The sequence below is a fragment of the Monocercomonoides exilis genome (genome assembly GCF_001643675.1).
Source record: "Monocercomonoides exilis strain PA203 chromosome Unknown scaffold18-1597598, whole genome shotgun sequence".
Classification (NCBI taxonomy): Eukaryota; Preaxostyla; order Oxymonadida; family Polymastigidae; genus Monocercomonoides; species Monocercomonoides exilis.
Window position 1 is genome coordinate 91,108 of NW_027150563.1, and position 19,292 is coordinate 110,399.

The 19,292-nt window shown below is 37.2% G+C and overlaps 3 protein-coding genes across 3 annotated transcripts; all 3 read right to left on the reverse strand.

The window, feature by feature from the left end:
- Positions 1 to 696: 696 nt before the first annotated feature.
- Positions 697 to 3,323, reverse strand: MONOS_6734 (uncharacterized protein; the record flags this gene model as incomplete). Its single annotated transcript, XM_067876989.1, has 2 exons — positions 697 to 3,204; positions 3,276 to 3,323. 2 exons carry the CDS (start codon positions 3,321 to 3,323, stop codon positions 697 to 699), a joined length of 2,556 nt encoding a protein of 851 aa, XP_067728694.1.
- A 114-nt stretch (positions 3,324 to 3,437) lies between these two features.
- On the reverse strand, positions 3,438 to 7,133 carry MONOS_6733 (uncharacterized protein; the record flags this gene model as incomplete). Its single annotated transcript, XM_067876988.1, has 4 exons — positions 3,438 to 5,303; positions 5,520 to 6,656; positions 6,717 to 6,745; positions 6,839 to 7,133. 4 exons carry the CDS (start codon positions 7,131 to 7,133, stop codon positions 3,606 to 3,608), a joined length of 3,159 nt encoding a protein of 1,052 aa, XP_067728695.1. The 3' UTR covers positions 3,438 to 3,605.
- Positions 7,134 to 10,495: 3,362 nt separating this feature from the next.
- Positions 10,496 to 18,310, reverse strand: MONOS_6732 (uncharacterized protein; the record flags this gene model as incomplete). The annotated part of the gene is made up of 1 exon (XM_067876987.1): positions 10,496 to 18,310. The coding sequence occupies one exon, from the start codon at positions 18,308 to 18,310 to the stop codon at positions 10,496 to 10,498; it is 7,815 nt and encodes a 2,604-aa protein (XP_067728696.1).
- Between the last annotated feature and the right edge of the window lie 982 nt (positions 18,311 to 19,292).

A 19,292-nucleotide genomic window follows, 5' to 3' on the forward strand; every position in this document is an offset into this window, starting at 1 on the left:
GTTGATCGCCATCGACCCCGACGAGATGTGCGACGCAACAAAGCTCTTTGTCTCGCTGTTGCTCGTAAACAGATAGCACGACAGCGGCTTGTCTCTGCCCAGCACAAAGTCCACACACCGGCTGGCAAACCTGGCCGACGGAAGCGGAACGATCGGAAGAATCGGTCCGAATATCTCCTCCTTCATGAAGCGCGACGTGGTGTTCGGTGCACACAGAATCAGCGTCGGCTCAATAAACAGATCGTCCGCATCTGAGCGCCCTCCAAACAGGATGCGGTGCCCGCCGTTTTGAGTCGGCCTCAGATTGGCTGGGAGCGAGGTGTATGTCACAAGGCCAGTCGGAGAAGAGGAAGATGCTGAGGAAGAGGATAAGGTTGTGGATGAAATTGGAGAAGAGGAAGATGATAAAGATGTGCATGGAGATGAAGGTGGTGAAGAATGATTGTCTTCGCCAAAAGGAGGGATAGGAGATTTCTGGGAAGACGAAGTGTGAAATGAAGAATGAGAAAGAGAAACAAAGAAATAAAAAAACATTCAGAGAAGCATTCAAACGAAAAACAATGTGTGAATTTTAAGAAAGAGTAGGCAATTGTTAAGAATTTAATGATTGAAAGCAAAAATGAATTTGAAATCATTTCATAATTCTGGAATCCTTATCCAATTTATAAGAGCATCACTTTATTTCATGTTTGCGCATCAACAACGCTTTTTATATTTGCAAATGTGATGGATAGTGGATTCTCCATCAAACGTCCACAAATACTGTCTTCTATTTGGAGTCTTCATTAGCATTCTTTCCCATCGATATCGTATCATCAATTTTAACGCTTCTCTTTTCTTCTTTTTTATTCCGCTTTTATTTGCTTCACTTTTCCAGAGTTCTGAATCTGATACCAATTTTATAACAACAACATCACCCACAGCAATCTCACTTCTCTCTTTGAAGTTCCAAAACTTCTCTTTTTCACACAAGCAATGTTCATTCCTTCTTTGATGACATACATTATTTGCTTCTCTTTCAGAATCACAACTTTCATCTTGCTTTAAATAAACGACTTTATCAATATCATCAAACAGACTCTTCCCCTCCTTCAGGGGGTGCACGCTTCTTTTCCCTTTCATGAAACAACCACTCCTCTTTTCCAGAAAGCATCCACTTCCGACAAATCTAATTTTCTGCTCAAGTGGAATTCCATCCATAACTTTATACTCCTCAAAAATTGAACTACAACCCAGCTCTTTTCCCATTAATTCCAATTGCTCTTTATTGTTGCTTTCCTCACTGTCTTTTGGCAATCCAACTCCTAAATTCCACTCCATAGAAAATTCTATAACTTCGCCTTCAATTCCCTTCTGCTTCTCTTCCTTGTCCATCTCACTCAAAAACGCTTTCATCTCTTCAACATCTCGAAAATGCTTCCCAACTTTCCTCTCAAAATTCATCTTTCGGCTCATGTACTCCTTCTCCATGTCGCTCTTCTCGGCTTGAATCTGCCATTTCTCCATCATCATCTCCTTCCTCTTCATCTCCTTCATTATGGCTTCAATATCTTCAAAATTTTTCTCTTTCCACTTCCCTGCATTATCATCATTCAAAGGAACACATCTATCTTCAAGTATTTTTTCTCCTCCTTCTTTGCCATATTCTTCGCTCTTTGCATCTCCATTTTCCTCTTTTTCGGTACACTTTCCCTCAAATAACATTATCCTCTCTCTCGCTTCTTGTAATTTGTTTTTAAGTTCTTCTTCAGTGTGTGCTTTTCTGTTTTCTGTTTCATCTTTCATTTCTGCTTTCTCTCTCTTTCTTCTCACTTTCGCTTCAGCCTCATCCCACATTTTTTCTTCCTCTTCATCCACAATCCACCTTTTCCGCACCCACTCTCCAAACACCTTTTCATGCTGCTTCGCTTCTTTTATTTCTTCTTTGATTGCATTCCGCCTCTTCCTCTTTTCCCTTTCTCGTTCTTCTTTGTTCATGCCAATGTTTCCGCTCGGCGCTCCAGCGGGAGCTTTATTCTCTCCTTCTTTCTCTGTTTCGCCCCTATTTGCTTCCATGGCACACGATAATTGCATATATTTCCCTCCTTTCTTTATCTGAAGCTCAAAATCTCGCTCCCTCCAGTGATAAATCATCTGCTCCTTTCTGTATTCATTTGCTGATGTGACAATATCCCCGTCCACAGCAAGCTTTCCATCAAATGTGACGCACTGCCGAACAAGCATCGGAGGGCGCCAGTGGGTAATTGAAGATTCAGTGTGCTTGTCCAGTTCATTACCAGTTTCATTCATTGATTCGTGGTCAAGCAAATAATTCCTTTTCGTGTGATTCTCATTTCCTTGCTTCATGTTTTTTTCAAACTCATGAAACTCTGTTTTCTTTTGCATATCATAGCTTCTTCCAACTTTTGAATATTTCTCTTTTTCCCATTCTCCTCTGCCTTCAGTCAAATTCTCAACTCTTTTTCTATTCAACGATTTCGTCTCCTGTTTCGTCCTCAAATCATCATCTTTTTCACATTTTCTCTCTTTGCATTCTTTAGCTCTCTGTTTTAGGAGCTCTGCGCTTTCCAAAAGCATCTCGCTGCGAACACAAAAAATTAAAGGAAAAATCTCGTTTTCCATTTTCCCCATTCTTTTCTGAATCTCATTTTCGAAAATGTTTCCCTTTTCAGTGTCGGTATTTGGAGTCGTTTTTATTCTTAGGATGTCTTTGCTCTCTTGTTGAAAGGGATTCTTAAATTCAAGAAAGTCCTTAATCTGTTCGGTTACTAATTCTTCATTCTTGATTTCTTGATCCTGTGCTAATATCAAATTTTCCAAATCAACTTGATGTGCACTCGCGTCAATAGATTCAAGATATATTCCATCTGGAGCTCTATCCGCGGATAAGTGTGTCGAATAGTTGCAAGCTGAAGGAGAAAAACAAAAAGGAAATGAAGAAGCAATTCCTGATGGAACTTGAATATATTTTCTTGTTTCAACTGTTCGTCCAACAGGACGCCCATCAATTGTGCTTAACTTTTCGTCTGCTGCTCTTGAAGAAAGGTCTACGCCAAAAGTCGAATTCTGTTCATTTACGGAAAATCTTGCTTCTGCTCTGCAAGCAATTTCCTTTCCTCTTTTATTTCCGATTTCTGTATTAAATGCAGTGTATCTTGGATTATGATTGAAGTCTGTCTCCGAAGAAAAGTGAGATTCTTGAGGCTGAAGCAGGGATGAACAAAGAACGCCATAAAAACTGAAAATCAGAAACTAAAAAACAAAGAAGAACAAACCACAAAGTTTTCCACACTTCTTTCTGTAGGCAAAATCAAATAACTCATCTAGCCTCTGTCAAACTGAAGCATAATAAGCAAACAATTGAGAAGCTCTCCCTTAATTCTTTTAAAAATGCTAAGAAAAAAAATTTATCCAGTTTCTCAATAAGTTCTCTGCACATGTAATAATCGCATATTAACAAACAAGTTTGATAACAAAAATTTTGGTATTGACAACCGTTTATCTAAAACAATAGTTCAATAAAAAGAATGTGTTAAAAAATTATAAAAAAATTATTTTCACAAAAAAAAATTATCATAAAACTTAATCTCAAATGGATAAAATATTCAGAAGAAGCTTGTGAAGTCAAATGTTGAGCTCGCTGCTGGATTGGCTGGTGGAGCTTGTTGGTGTGCGGCAGAAGAAGAAGTCTGAGTTTGTTCTTTTGTTGTATCATTTTGGTTGTTTTGGAAAAATGCAGAGGAAAAAGAAGGAGAAGATGAAGGAGGGGAAGAAGGGGATGAAGAAGGAGATGAAGAAGAAGGCTGATCAGAAGGGGTGGAAGAGAAGGAGAAAGAAGAAGGAGAAGTGGAAGAAGAAGAAGATGATGATGATGGAGAAGAAGATGGGGGAGGTGAAGAATGAGGTGTTGAAGAAGAAGGCAATGAAGAAGAAGAAGAAGAATTAGGGGAGTTGAAGAACATATCGAAGGAAGTAGCAGACGAAGAAGAAGGTGACATTTGAGAGGAATGCTGAGGCTGCTGAGAGGGAAATGAAGAAGAAGAGGAAGAAGAGGAGGAAGAAGAAGAGGAAGAAGGTGATTGCGTTGAAGATGGTGATTGTGAAGAAGAAGGAAACGAAAAGGAACTTTCAAATGAATTAGTTGATGAAGAAGATGAGGATGAGGGAGAAGAGGAAGAATCAAAAGAAAAAGAAAAAGAGGAAGAAGACGATGATGAAGCAGAAGAGGAAGCAGAAGCAGAAGAAGAAGATGATGATGATGAATTATTTGAAGGAGTGAATGCAAAAGAGGCTGAGTTATGAGAGACGAAGCTAACAGCATCATCTGCCTGGTTCTGCTCGATGTTTGTTTCAGAAGGCGGATGAGAAGAAAAAGAAGAAGAAGAAGAGAAAGGAGAAGGAGAGGTGGAGGGGACTGCAGAGAAGGAAGGAGAAGGAGAGAAGCCTTGGTCGGAATGGAAAGAGGAAGAGGAAGAGGAAGAGGAAGAGGAAGAAGAGGAGGAAGAAGAAGAAGGAAAAGAAGATGAAGATTGAGAAAATGAAGATCGAGGAGTTATTGTGCTATTGGCAAGGGGAGTTTGGAAGCTGTTTGGAGAAATAGAAGAAGCAGAAGCAGAAGCAGAAGAAGATGATGATGGAGAGAAAGAGAAAGAGGGAGAAGGAGAAGAAGAAGAAGAAGAAAGAGAAGCAGCAGCAGAAGAAGAATTCGGCTCAGCCTGTTCTGATTGCGGGGTGGCATTGAAAGAGTTTTGGATCGCATTTTTGTTTGGGCTGCTTCTGCCAAAGGATTCTGTGTCTGGAGATGCATTTTTGGACTTAGCCAAATCAGTGGCAGACGAATCAAAGGAAGAAAACATGTTGTTGTTATCCATTTTGGTGAATCCTATTTCTGAGAGTGAAGAAGAAGAATAAGAAGAAGAAGAAGAAAACGAAGAAGAAGATGATGCTGATGACATTTCTGTAAATGCCATCGTTGTATTTTCATTTTCATTCACATTCACATCCGCATTCAATCCAAAAGATCCTATCATAAACCCTCCTCTTCCTCCTCCTCTTCCTCCTCCTCCTTCCATCTCCTTCGCACCCTCCAGCACCCCATTCTCCATCTCTTCCACCTCTTTCTTCCTCTTCCTCTTCTCTTCTTCTTTCTCCACCACCATCCTCTCTGCCTCTTGAATGTCTCCTCTCAAACGAGAGCTTTCTGCCCTGAGGTGTTCCAGCGATGCTTTGGATGACTCTAAAGAGAGAGAAAGCGCATAAACAGAGCTGGTCAAACGGCTGATCTCGTCACACTGGATTTGCACCTGGATGAGAGAAAAAGAAAGAAAGAAAGAAAAAATAAATAAATAAATAAATAAGAGAGAGAGAGAGAAAGAAAGAGAGAGAATAAAAATGCGCAAATTGAAGATTTTAATAAACATAGAAATAAATAAATAATATATAAAGATAAAAATACAAGAACATTAAACAGAATAAAGCAAATATTCAAAGTGGGGTGGAAAAAAAAAGATTTCTCAAACCTTTTTCCTCAATTTCGCTTCTTCTCCTTCTCCTCCTATTCCTCCTATTCCTCCTATTCCTCCTTCTCCTTCTTTTCGTTCTTCACTAAAATTTGAATGAGATTGCTGTAAATTGAAAGATGTCTGTGGCTCTGAAAATATCTGACCAGAAGAAGCAGAATTGCCTCCAGAGAATTGATTCATCGTTCCATTCTCATTTTGTGGAGAAGAAGAAAAGGAAGAAGAAGAAAATGAGGAGGAAGTGAGGGAAGAAGAAGAAGAAGAAGAATAAGGCTGTTGAGAAACAATCGGCTCATTCTTCTCGAAGCTGAATCCAAACTGAGTCGGCTGCTGTTGCTGTTGCATTTGCATTTGCGGTTGTGTCTGCATTTGTGGTTGTGATTGTTGTTGTTGTTGCTGTTTCATTTGACTGAACATAAATCCAGCTGTCTCTCCTCCACCACCACCTCCTCCTTCTCCTCCTCTCATCTCTGACTTTAAGTGCAGTTCTGTCTGTGTCTGGAAGAACTGGCCAGCTCCAATCGGCTCCCCGTTCATCCCCACCCCGCTTCCTGCCATTGGGCTGTGATCTGCCCCTGGAGCACCAGCGAATGCAAACTGCGGTTGCTGTGAGTGGACGGCACTGAAGTCGGCATTCGTTGTCGCTGCAGGTGCAGTCATGGTGGGAACCGAAGAGGAGATAGAAGAAGAAGAAGAAGAAGAAGAAGAGGCTTGGGCAGGAGTAGCAGAAGGTGCGAGTGAAGGTGCAGGTGCAGGTGCAGAAGCCAGTGAAGCCAAATCAGGGAGACTTTCCAGCAAAGCCGGTGGTATTTGCTGAGGAACCTCGATTCCTGTTTTCTTGAGATTCGACAAAAACACAATTGCCACAAATACATCCTTGCTAATTGTTCCATGTTGAGGATTTAACAATTGAAGAATTTGGACAGCATCTCCCAACTGTGAACCATTTTTAATAAGAAAGTCTCGAACTTTCTCTTCCTTCATAAAGGGAAGTCCAATTGACCCTTGATAAAAAACTGATCTCAACTCTTCAATTTCTGATTGTTGAATTGAAAAAGGATCAGATGGCGGCTTGGGCAATGGAGTGATTTGACCAGATTCCGCTTGATACGGAGATGGTCCTGATATAGTCAAATTCTTGGCAAACGATAAATCAAAAGATGAAAAAACAAATCAGTAAACAAATTATTTTCATACCGATTGTTGAAATTCAGGCAGTGAAGGATCTTTGGGGAAAAAAAAATATTGCAAATGTTATTTCAAAAAAAAAACAAAAAAAAAATGCAAAATATTGTCCTTCATAAACAATTAAATCTGACCTCGATAATATCTTATCACATTTGGATCCATTATGTTCATCCCTCTTTGAGCCATCGCAATTAATCTCATTGCATAAAAAAAGTCTGGCTTTGATAAAAATGGGGTATCTGGTTGTGCGCTCTGCGACCAGATGTATTTCAAAGCTTCACGAGGCAAATTTGAAGATTCCAGAAGTAAAGCTTTTGACATAGGGAAAACTCCGCGATCATTCCAAATACCAAAATAATAATTAAAACATTGCTGTTCCTCCGCAGTGTAAGGGGGACCAGATTCTCTCTTATGAGAAGTCTGCATCAGCAACAAATCTATTGCAAAATAAGTATTTATTATGGGTAAGTTTTTTCAATGAAAAATATCTTCAATCATGAAGATATGATTCATTTATTCGAATGAGATATAAATAAATGGCATAAACATACAAAACGCGTACCAAAATATTCACTAAATATAAACAACGGAAGTTCCGTTTCATGATTCTGTTAATATTCACTTCGTAACATCTTGCGAAAAGTGATGTGCGTGAAAAAAGATCAAAAAATATTTTCACAAAAAATTTATTTAAATTTTTTTTATTGTTCAAATTCCGAGGAATCTTCACATGTTCCAGCTCCTAAAGGATCTGAATCCTCGCTTTCTGATTTAAAAGTTCTTCTTCAGTATCTTCTTCATCTCTGATTCCAAAAATGTCATTCATATCAGGAATTTCTTCGTTTTCATTAACTTCATCATCATCAACTTCCTATTTAAATTCATCTTCAGATTGAAAATTGATAACTTTTTCAATGAATTCTCCGAAGGAAATTAAACCTGATCTTTTCACAATGAATGTCGCAGGCACTCCAGGAATAAACCGCTCTCTCACTCCGTATAATGGAAAAAAAGATCGCAAATGTACCCACATTCCTTCGATAGTGTTCGTATTGGCTTTTGAAACGGGATCAACGTAATGACGTTTGTGGCAGACGGTTTGGTGTGTATGACCATTTTCTCCTAAGCAAGTGTGTATTTTCCACTCGTCGCTGATTATTGTTGTTCGTTCTTTGATTCGATTTTTCATCATATGAATTAGTGTCTCTTTTTTTCAATTCGGCACAATGACTCCATATTTTTTTCCTAATTCTTCTTCGCCTTTTCGTTCAACCTCTCCAAATATCCACATCAATTTTTTCTGCTTTCCTAATTCAAAAAATAGTTATTTTCACAACAAATAAATTAATATTAATGAAAACAAAATTAATATTAGATGGTAAAATCTTTTTTGTATTTCCGTCTCCTCCATGTGGCTTCATCAATTTCTACTCTTTTGCCTGCCTCTCCAATTTTTTCATTTCTGTGATTTCGATAATTCAACGCTGTCGACCTTGCAACACTTGTCCAGTACCCAATCGTCATTTGAGACACATTTAACGTCATGCCAATTTGCCAATCTTTGATTTCCAGCTAAAACACAAAAGAATCATCATCACAGTGGAAATAGGCGATTTTGAAGACTCTAGAGTGGTATTTTTAAAGAAGGAAACATTTTTCTTGCACTTCGGGCACTTCAGGAATCTTGAATGTCCCCTTCCTTTGCAGATATATTTGTCTTTTTAACAGTGTTGGCAAACTGCAAAAACCTCAGGTAAATATTGTTATATCCATTTCCAAGTTGATTCTTCAGATGAAAATGTCTCATACAGTGCATGACATTCCTTTTTGAATGGTTTTTTCCAAGACATAAAATATTTGATCGACAAAATTTTTGTGATCAAACATATTTTTTTATGTGATTTTTTGAAAAAATTATATTTTTCATTTTGTCCAGAGGATGCAAAGCACAGACTAAAAACATAATATTCATAAACCTAGTAAGCAGTATATTGCAAAAAAATGATCGAAAGAATCAAAAATATTTGGTATGCTTATACTATGCTTATGCCAAATGAATCATTCAAAATGAATTGTATTTTTTAAAGGGGTGAATTTTTCTGTTTGAGATACGGTCAAATGATTCAAATATGTTTGTTATCAAACTTTTTTTCTTTGCAAATAAAGTTCGGTGAATCACCAAACTTATTTTTTTAACGGATCTCGTTTGATCTCATTTTTAATTAAATTTTAATATTGCTTTCTCCATATATTATTCGATTTTATGAAACAAATTATTCAAAGTTGTGAAACTTATTTTTCGAAATTGTTTAACTTCTTTTTCAAATTTTAAAATAATATAAATTGTATCAAAAAATTTGAAAAAACTGTGTTTATTTTTTGAAAAATATGTGATGTCGTAAAACATTTTGTTATTTCATCAATGATGTTTATTTATTGTAATGAAAATCATATTTATTTTAAAATCTGATTTAGTTTTATAATGTCGAAAGAGAAACAATTTTTTAATGCTTTGTGCATAAAAAGCTTGAAAGTCGGTATTTTCCCACATATAATCACATTTTTAATAATTATAAGTGATTTTTTCAATGAAAAATATATTTTTTGATCAATAATTTGATTATTTTGATTTTTTGAAAATGTGCTCAAATAATCAAAATAATGTGTATTAATGAAAAAATTGATTTCGCAAGTGAAAAATGCGTTTTAATGAAAAAATTTTCAAAAATTAAAAGTTTCACCCAAAATTAACAGTTTTTTAAAATTAATTTTTATTTTTTTCTGTGAAAAGCAACTTCGTTAATAATCACAATCGGATATATTCACAAAAAGATGTGCAAAATCCGATGTGATTATATCCGATTTTGACTGCAAAAATATTAGCAATCAACACTTTTGGTTCAATTCTGAATATTTCCATTAAACTTGTTAAAATTCCATCTCCCATATCATATTCAGTCTTTGCCTGAGCAGGATCTCCTGATGATATTTGCAGCACTTGACCACTTGAATGAAATACGAAAAGACTTCACTGAAATATAGTGAAAGTTTTTGGAGAGAAACAAGACAGTTTTGCTGTTCTCTGTTCTGCATAAAGTCGGGATCCATTGAGAGTGTCGATCATCATCCTTTTATGTGATCGGCGATTGTGACTGCGTCACATGGCGTCTCTCTTTTAAAGAAGAAAAGGAAATGAGAAACGTTAACTCAATAATCTATATATTTGTGCTTTACTGAAGCACTAAATCAAAATCAAAATCAAAATTAAAAAAAAAAAAAAAAAAAAAAAAAAAAAAAAAAAAAGAAAAAAAAGAAAAAAAAGAAAAAAAGAAAAAAGAAAAAATATGAAGATCATTCTTTATGGACTTTCTTCTTTTTTTTGAACAAAATAATTCTTCATTTTGCATATAAAATTCATATGTGAATCACCACTTCATTTCTGTTCTTAAAGAAAAAGAAAGAAAGAAAGAGAGAGAAAGAGAGAAATAACTGAAACTGAATTTTCATGATGTTTCATTTTGGAAAATTCTTATTGCAAAAATCAAAATAAATATCGTGAAAAACGGAAAAGGATGAAAAAAAAAAAAGAAAAAGAACAGAATATGGGATGCTTGCATGAAAAAGATAAAGAAAATGAAGTGATGCTTGTGAATTGAAATCAAGGAGAAGTATTGACTCCAAATTTGAAAAGATGTTTGTTCATATTTGAAATGAAATATGAAATGTTTTGAATTTGTAGTGAATGGAAAATTTGTAATCCTGATAAGAATGCATCCAATTTCTCTTGTTCATTGTGTCCACACATCGTTTTCTATCAATTCTCTCAATGATTCTTTCACTTCTGCAAATGTGAGTCTTTCATTTGGCTCATCCATCCACATCTTCTCCATCAGCTCAACCAGATCTTCTCCTTCGATTCCTTCTGCCAGTGGTCGCACTCCATCTCTCATCATCTCCTGCGCTTCTTCTGCATCACACTCGCTCAATGGCACTTCTCCTGTTGTCATTTCATGGAGAATCAATCCAAGTGTGAAAACAACTGCTTTTTCAATTCCCTCTTCTCCAGCTTCAGGTGCCTTCCATCGCTTCATTTCTCCCTTCTCCTTTTCATCCTCTATTTTCTCTGCTAAAACAAATATTTCATTATTTCCTTCCTCAACGAAGATTGAATATGGACATAGCTGTCTTGCCATCATTTCCACTCTTTCATCTCCAACCGAAATCAAATGCTCAAAAAGTCCTGCAACTGCAATAACAACTTCCTTCCCATCAACAACATCCATTGCTCTTGTTCCCAGGGTGAAATCACCTTGTACTGAATGAATCACCGAATGCAATGTTTTGATGTTCTTTTTCTCCTTCTCTCGAAATGGCTTCTTGGATGATATCACATTGAATGAATGAGATCGAGGTATTCCAGAAACAAAACCATCCTCAGAAAATGGCAATGAAGATTCCAAATCTGGAAGATCATTTTCATTCAGAATTTCATCATTGCACATTGAAGGAGGCTCAGGAAGATCTTCATCGTTTTCAATGAGAAGTGGAATTTGGCTTGTCATCCCTTCCAGCAATGTTGATGGCATTTCACTCATCTCAAAGCTCCCCCCATTGTTTTCTCTTCTTCTCTTCTCAATCTTCTCCATTATCTGCTCATTTTCTAATCTCTCTCTTTCAACTTTCTTTTCAGTTTCCTTCAATTTCCTTCGCTGAACCACAGTCATCACAACAATCACAAATAACAGAATTATAACAATAACAATACACCCAATAAAGGCAAATAAACTCCATTCAATTTTATCCTCTCCTTTTGAAATTATTTCATCACCTTTTGGTGGAGTGATGTTTGCATTCTTTAAAATGAATGACTGAGTTGATGATGGAGATTCTGCATTCCCAAACAAAATATGCACACTCACTTCCATTTCATCTCCACAGCTGCTGATGAGATCCTTTGCCACACTCCCTTCAATTTCTCTCTCTGATAAAAACCCATTTGTATCAAAATCATGTTTTTCAATTTCTTTTTCTTCTCCTTTTCTCTTCACAACCGAGAATGACAGATTGCATGGAACAAAAAGCAATCCTTTGAATGTCAGCTTCATTCTATCTGTCTCTTCTTTTGCTTCCACACTTTCCAACACAGGAATGAAGAATGACGAATCCCTCTCTGAAACAATCCCTTCAAAACTGCACACTTCATTCAACATCCAAAGTGATGTGTTATCCTTCCATCCATCTCCTCCTTTCAAACTCATCACATTCAATGTTCCTGAATCTGAACAGATGATATTCCTTCTCAATGATTCATATCCTTCAATTGAGGGATTGTTATTCAAAAATTCTCCTTTCTCAATAATCACATTTCCTCCACTCATTGTTATTCCACCTTCTGGTGAATTCGAGATTGTTGTGTCTTTTATCACCACAGAACTCTTCACAACATCCACAAGAGACCCTTCCCATCTGCACATCTCTTCTCCTGTATTCAAATATTCCTCATTTCTTTCCTTTGAACTCCCATCAAAAATGCAACTGTCCATTTTTGCATCCCAACAATTCTCCAATTTCATCAATTTCCCTTTTGTATTGTTTGAAATGACTCCTCCAATTGTGCAATTTGCCAATTGAATTGTCTTTTTCATTGACAAGCAAGATATCAATGATTCTTCATTTCTTTCAATTGTGATATTTTCTGTATTAACATTTAAAAGTGTCAAAGATCCACGTTCAAAAACTTTAATAAGTGAATGAGAAATCGTTGAATTGCAAATCGTTAATGAATCAACAACTGATGGAAGTTGAGAAGAAAGATGTAATGCAGATTCTTGAAGAATTAGATTTGATATTGCACATCCATCAACTTGTAATTCTCCTTCTGCCGTATTAATGATGTGAAATGGAATGTTTGCTAATTCAGCATTTCCTTCTTCATTTATATGTTTTGATGAAAAAGAGCAATTCATCACTTCAAGAATCCCTCCTTCTGGTGAGATCAGTGATTCATGTTGAGAGTTGAAATTTAAATCAAACACAAAGTTCACTCTCACCAATGATACTGTTCCAGTTGTTGTTATCAATGCTTCCTTTGCTCTTTCAATCTCTGTTTCAACTTCAACTTTGCAAACTTCTCTGCTCTTCGAACTCAGACTCATCTCCTCCAGATTTATCTCTCCACCAATCACACTCTCTTCAACAATGAACATCAGACTCATGAAATCTGAAGTCAGATGCATCAGTCCATAATCAATTGAATAACATGGAAGAGAATTTGCTCCACATTGTTTCTCATCCGATCCATTAACACTGCTCACAACAATTGTGTCACTCTGATGAATCGTCACAAGCCCAATCAGATCTGTGTCTCTTGGAAAGTCACAGCTATCAATTCCATATATTGCATTGCCACGAGTGTAATATCCCTCTCGAAGATCAAACTGAAATTGGCTTTCATTGATCTGAGATGAGATGTTGAAACATTCAATGAAAATATCATTCCCAACTTTTGCTGTGTTTGCACTGAACTTCATCCCCACAAATGAAAAATTCAATTCTCCTCTTTCCTTTGTTGCCAAATACACTCCTCCTCCTCTTCCTGTGCTGTTGCTGCAGCTGCAATGAGTGATTGTTGATTCGATCATCTTCATTGATCCTGATGTACCCAATGTGAAGAATATCGCCCCACCTTTTTCACTTGTTTCTGCCTTGTCTTCTGTGATGTTGCTCGAATTCACAACCAAACAAATCTTTTTCTCACTCATTGACTCCAAAATGCTTGCTCCATTGTCACTTCTCTTCACCCCTGAAAATGATGAATTATCAATATTGAGACTCATTTCTACACCTCCTTCATTTATCTTTGTTGTTAATTCAGATCCTTTGATCAGAAGAAGACATCCGCCGCTTTCATTCAACGATTCCACTCGAACATTCTTCAACTGGCAAGTAATTCCAGCATCATGAATGGCAAAAATACTGTTTCCAACATTGCACGATTCCATTGACAAATCATTCACTTCCACGCTTCCTCCAATCGCATCCACAAATACACAATCAAATCCATTGTTCACTCCAGCTTCTGAATGGAATGAACATCCAGTTATCACCAATTCTCCATTTTTGTTGGTAATAATCGTTTTGGCCGAGTTGTCAAATCCAGTTGACAGATGAAGTTGGATATTTATCAATTCAAGATGAACGTTATTCACCATGAAATATTCCAGCTGACTTCCAATTGCCTTTTCAAAATTCAGTATCGCTTTCACATTCTCTTCTCCCATCTTCGAATCCTTTTTGATCTTATAATTGGACATGTTGAATGAATCTCGAATAATTGTTGATCCTTCAATCTGAATTGTTTTCTTTCCAATCTCCTTTTTCATGTTTTCCATCCCTTTCCACATTGTGAAGCATGGCTCTTCTTCACTTCCACAACGCGCCACATCAAATCCTTCAGATGAGAAAAATAACTCAAATGAACTGAATGGAATCAGAAACATAAACAAATCCTTTTCTTGATGATTATTATCACTTCCCACAAACAATGTTTTATCATCTTTCATTGTCAAATAATTGAACTTGAATGAGTCATTTGTCACAGAAGTATTTAAATCATTTGCCAAAATGAACATGTTCCTCCCATATTCTGCTTTATTCTGATCAAATATCAAATTTCCTGACAACTCAAACTTTGCATCTCCATCTGCCATTGAAAGCATCATTCCTCCTCCTTTCCCTTCACTTCCACTCGTTGATGATGCGCAGCACTTCTCAAATCTAGTTGATGAAACATACAATTCAGATGGATTGTCCAACGAAACAGACAGTCCTCCTCCTCCTTTTCCGTTCTCATTCACCTCACATGAAGCGAATGAGCAATTCTCAACCCTTATTGTATCTTTCGTTCCATCATCATCAGGACTCACACAAAGGCTTCCACCATCTCCTTTCCCTCTTGTGATATTCTCAAATGAGGTGTTCTTCAATGTGGTTGATGAACACCTCTCAACCTGGATTGCTCCACAACTCGGCAGATCACAATTTGTGATCGAGCAATTCTGGATTGTGGCTGAGCTGCTTGTGGCAATCTCAATCAATCCACTCACTCCATTTGATATTGTCTGGTTCATAATCACCTCATCCATCAGACACTCACAGCTCCCATTCACAACAATCACATTTCCCACAAATCTCACTTCTCCCACATTCCCTCCACAACTCATCCCAACTATCTCCACTTTCCCTCCACTCGCACTCACAAAAGAATAATTCGCAGAATCCACTCCACTCCCCATCTTCATCCCGCAATCAGCAAATCTCAATGTGCCTCCTGAAGAATGGATAAATGATGAATGCTCTCCAATCGATCCTCCCAATTCAAACAATATCCCTTTCAATGTTGATGAAACGCTGTTCATCACCAGTGCTTCTTGTGTTTTTGTTTCTATTCCTCCAACTTTCAATCCAACATCTTCGTCACAAGAATCAATCTCATATGACTCCTTATTCAACTCCACTTCTTCATCAAAAGAAAATGTATTTGTCAGTCTGATCATTCTCTCTGAACTCAGATACCGATATTCACTCGCTTCTTCAATTGTTCTGCATGGGAAATCTTCATATCCACACAGTCTGAATTCACTTCCTTGTTCTCTCCCACTCACATATGCTGGCGATGAAAATGCCCGAAGAAACACAACAAGTGGAACAATCAGCTCTGTCTTGCCTCTTTCTCTTCCACAAAGTTCACTCAAATCTGCTTTATTCACCTCAACAACTGGATTGAATCCAATTGAAGTGCTGTTGATAACAGCTGACAAGTCCTGTGCTTCCACAAACACATTCTTCCCTCCCAATGTTGCCGCACAACCATCAAAACTCGCTGTTGTGATCTCAAAGTCAAATGAGTCATCAGCCAGATTCAGCATCACCCCTCCTCCATATCCCCTGCATTTGCATTGATTGAACGAAGTTGTCCCTCCGCTGTGTGATATTGAATCTCCAATCAGAACCTTGCTTGTTGATGACGAAAGTTCCACTTTGATTCCTCCTCCATTTCCATTCACACACTCACATTCCTCAATCGTTGTGTTCCACACCACAAATGTCTCTCCTTCCTTCACACTTTTAGCCATCACAACACCATCTCCTTCTGTTGTTCGATTCACATTCCGAATTGTTACATTCCCCAGCAAACTCTCTCCAGATGTTGATTCTTCTGTTGATGGCTCTTCGAACAGAGGTTGAGTCATTGTCATATTTTCTATCTCAACATCACTCATCCTCAACTGAGACAGCGCAATCACAAATATCGATGCTGTTATTTCACTCTCTCCATTAACACTTGACAAGATCACCACATCCTCCAATGATAGTAACCCACTCCCATCAGACACCACAAACACACTCGGTGAAGAATCTCTTGTCGCGTTGTGATCAATTCCCACATGCCCCACCTCCAGCTGCCCGCTTGCAACACTGAACAGCGTTGTTGAAGATAATGAAAGTGATTTTGTTCCAATCATACTTTCCTCTCTTCCATTTCCCACAACACAAATTATCTTATCTTCGATGTTAATTGTTGAGATTTCGCTTTGATGATTCCCATCCAGCACTGTGATTGAAGTGCTCAGCTGCGCTATGCTCGACTCCACTGCATGCCCCACTGTGAGGCAAGGAGCAGATTCATTCATCCCACACAAAGCATTCGAGTCGCTTCCTCTCACCCCAACATACCGATCCTTCATCCCTTCCTTCAACCAATCCTTCTTTTCAATGTGCTCATATATCCACTTGTTTTCATTAAAATTGTATAAGTAACACACTCTCTTCTCATTTGTATTCGTTGTATACGATTCATGGAAAGGATTTTTCGATGAAAAGAGATTGCGTTTATCTGAAAAAATCACATCGTGGCCATATGGAGTGGTATTCGTACACATGCAATCATGAAAGAAGAAGAAATAACAATAAATGTTGTTGCTTGGAGCTATTTTTTGATTTGGCCGAAAATCCAATCCTCCTCCATATATCGCAGCCTTGCAAGAAATAAACTGAATGCTCCTCATTTTGAATGCAGCTGAAACAGCTCGACAACACATCCCTCCGCCAATTTGATTTTTAAGCTCGCATGAAATGAAACTGCAGTCAAATACATATGCGCTCTCCCCTCCTCCATTTTCTTCCCCTATACATCCTGCTCCCGAAACATTAAAAGTGTCAAGATCAAGACCTCCTCCATAATAAACTGCTTCGCAATTTTGGAATTCACATCCACTGATTCTTACACACTGCGAAATCAAGCAAATATCCATTCCTCCACCAGCCCAAATTTGCGCAGTGCACGAGTTGAAGGTGTTGTTCTCAATTTCAACGATTTTGATTTTCCCACATGACATTCCACCTCCACGATTGTATGCAAAACAGTTGTTGAATGCACAATGTGAAACGGAAAGAGTTCCGTTCTGCAGATCGAACATGAAAATAGCCCCACCATTCGAAGCACCATCGGTGTCATCTTTAATTTCTCCTGTTGTCTTTGAACCGTTCCATTCGCACCAAATGAATGTATTTGCTCCATTGTCCGTCTGATTCTGTCTCCCTGGAGTCAACTTTCCATCTGAAGTTCCTTCATATTTCACATTTCTTGTCCGACAACATCCGATGAATGAGGAATTCGAGGCTGTCAAAGAAGAAAAAGGGTTATTGAGTGAGGGAACAATCCCACCATTATACACATCGCAAACCGATGAGAACGAGCAGCTGCTCATCAGACATAATGTTTCATAAAAGGAAGTGGATGAAGATGAACAATCTGAAGTCGCTGTTGAAATGTTGAAAAATGTCAGATGAGTGAGTGAAACAAGAGGAATAGAAGGCGATGAGATGAATGGTGCTGAGGAAACACAAAAAGAAGAGAAATGAGAAGAACTCACAGAAACAAAACATTTTCCAGAATATTTCCCTTCCAAGGCTTTCGAAGAAAACAGAGAAGGAAATGCTTGCAAAAATGTGGTTGAAGATGATCTGAGTGAAATGTTGGTGAACAGCCCACAACTTCCACTCAAACAAAATGGAGATGTTTCACTCAATGGCGCAACTTCACAATCATTCAATTCAACATGGCTCCCATGTCCTGCTTTGATAATATTTCCCCCATCATTTTGCCTCAACCCCAATGATTTGAGCTTCATCGATGAATTATGAAGAATCAAACATCCTTCAATCTCACTCTCTCCAAAATTTCTTCCCTTTTTCCACATTTCTTGCTCATCATAAATTATTGATCCTAGCATTTTCTCACCTGAATTTTCTTCTTCTGTTCGGTTGTATCCTTCATTCAGCGTTTTAACACAATTTTTCATCCCTTTTTCGTGTTTCTCAGCTCCTTTTGTTCCATCTTCATTTCCTTTTGGAAACACTTCACACATATATTTTCCATCATTTGCGTCATTTTGGAGGATATCTTCCCAAGGGTTCTTGAGACAATCCATATTTCGTTCATTCGTTGATTTCTCTGCTTGCTCTGCCTCAGCACTTGTGGCACCATTGCATAAGCACTGCACACATATTATGCCAATAAGCAGACGTATTACTGACAGCATGGGGATCTATCCACACGAAGAAGTTGCTTTCTTTTTTTTCTTCGTTTTGGCTTTATTAGTATGGGCACAAATCAACAAAAAAAATATTTCTTTTTTTCTATTTTTATTTGTTCTTGGAGATATTGTATTTGCTTTTTATTTATGATTAATTGTGATTGGTTTTTGATGTGTTTCAATATCTTGTTTGTTTGATCCTGAGAATAATACAAAATGAATTGTTCGAAATAATTGATATTTTGAATTTTTCATGACAACGTTGAGAAATGTGATAAAAATTTGCAGAGATGCAATAGAATTTAATTCATAGCGTATGATTCGGATGAACATATTTCTTTCAAAGCAACTGTTCGAAATTCATTTTTTTATTTAACTTTCATTTATCCTGTGAATTAAAGAGGTGTGAGTGATGAAAATATTGCTTCTCTTTCACACATATTTTTTCCTTGTGTTTGTTTGTCTTTTTTGAAGTTCTTTATTGTTATCTTCAGATCCATTGAGTTATTAATGAAATTGATATTTTTTGATTGATATTTTGGATGAAATGGACATTATGATTCAAAGAAATGGGGTTTGTGCATTCTTTTAATTAATGGAGTGGCACGGGTTATTTTGTTACTGTTTTGATTTATTTTGTGTATTTGTCTGAAAGAGACACAACTTTTATCGTTTGAGAGTTTTCAAATGGATGAAATGGCTGAAAAAGAGAGAATTTTTTGAAAGGCTTTGACATTTCAGTTATGGATATATTTTTCATTAAATATGAGACTATCGTCTGTTTGATTTGAATATTTCATCTTTTTTAGAAATTTTTTCAAATTGTGATTTCACAATCTTATTTTATCTTCATGTTCTTTTCAGGGCAATGGAAGTTCAGATGCAAAAGCCAAAGGTTTTTTATTTATATTGACAGATTTCTGTTTGGTTGAAGATTTTTTTAAATCTGGTAGAAAGACAAAGAATAATTGTAGAGCAGAGAAAGACA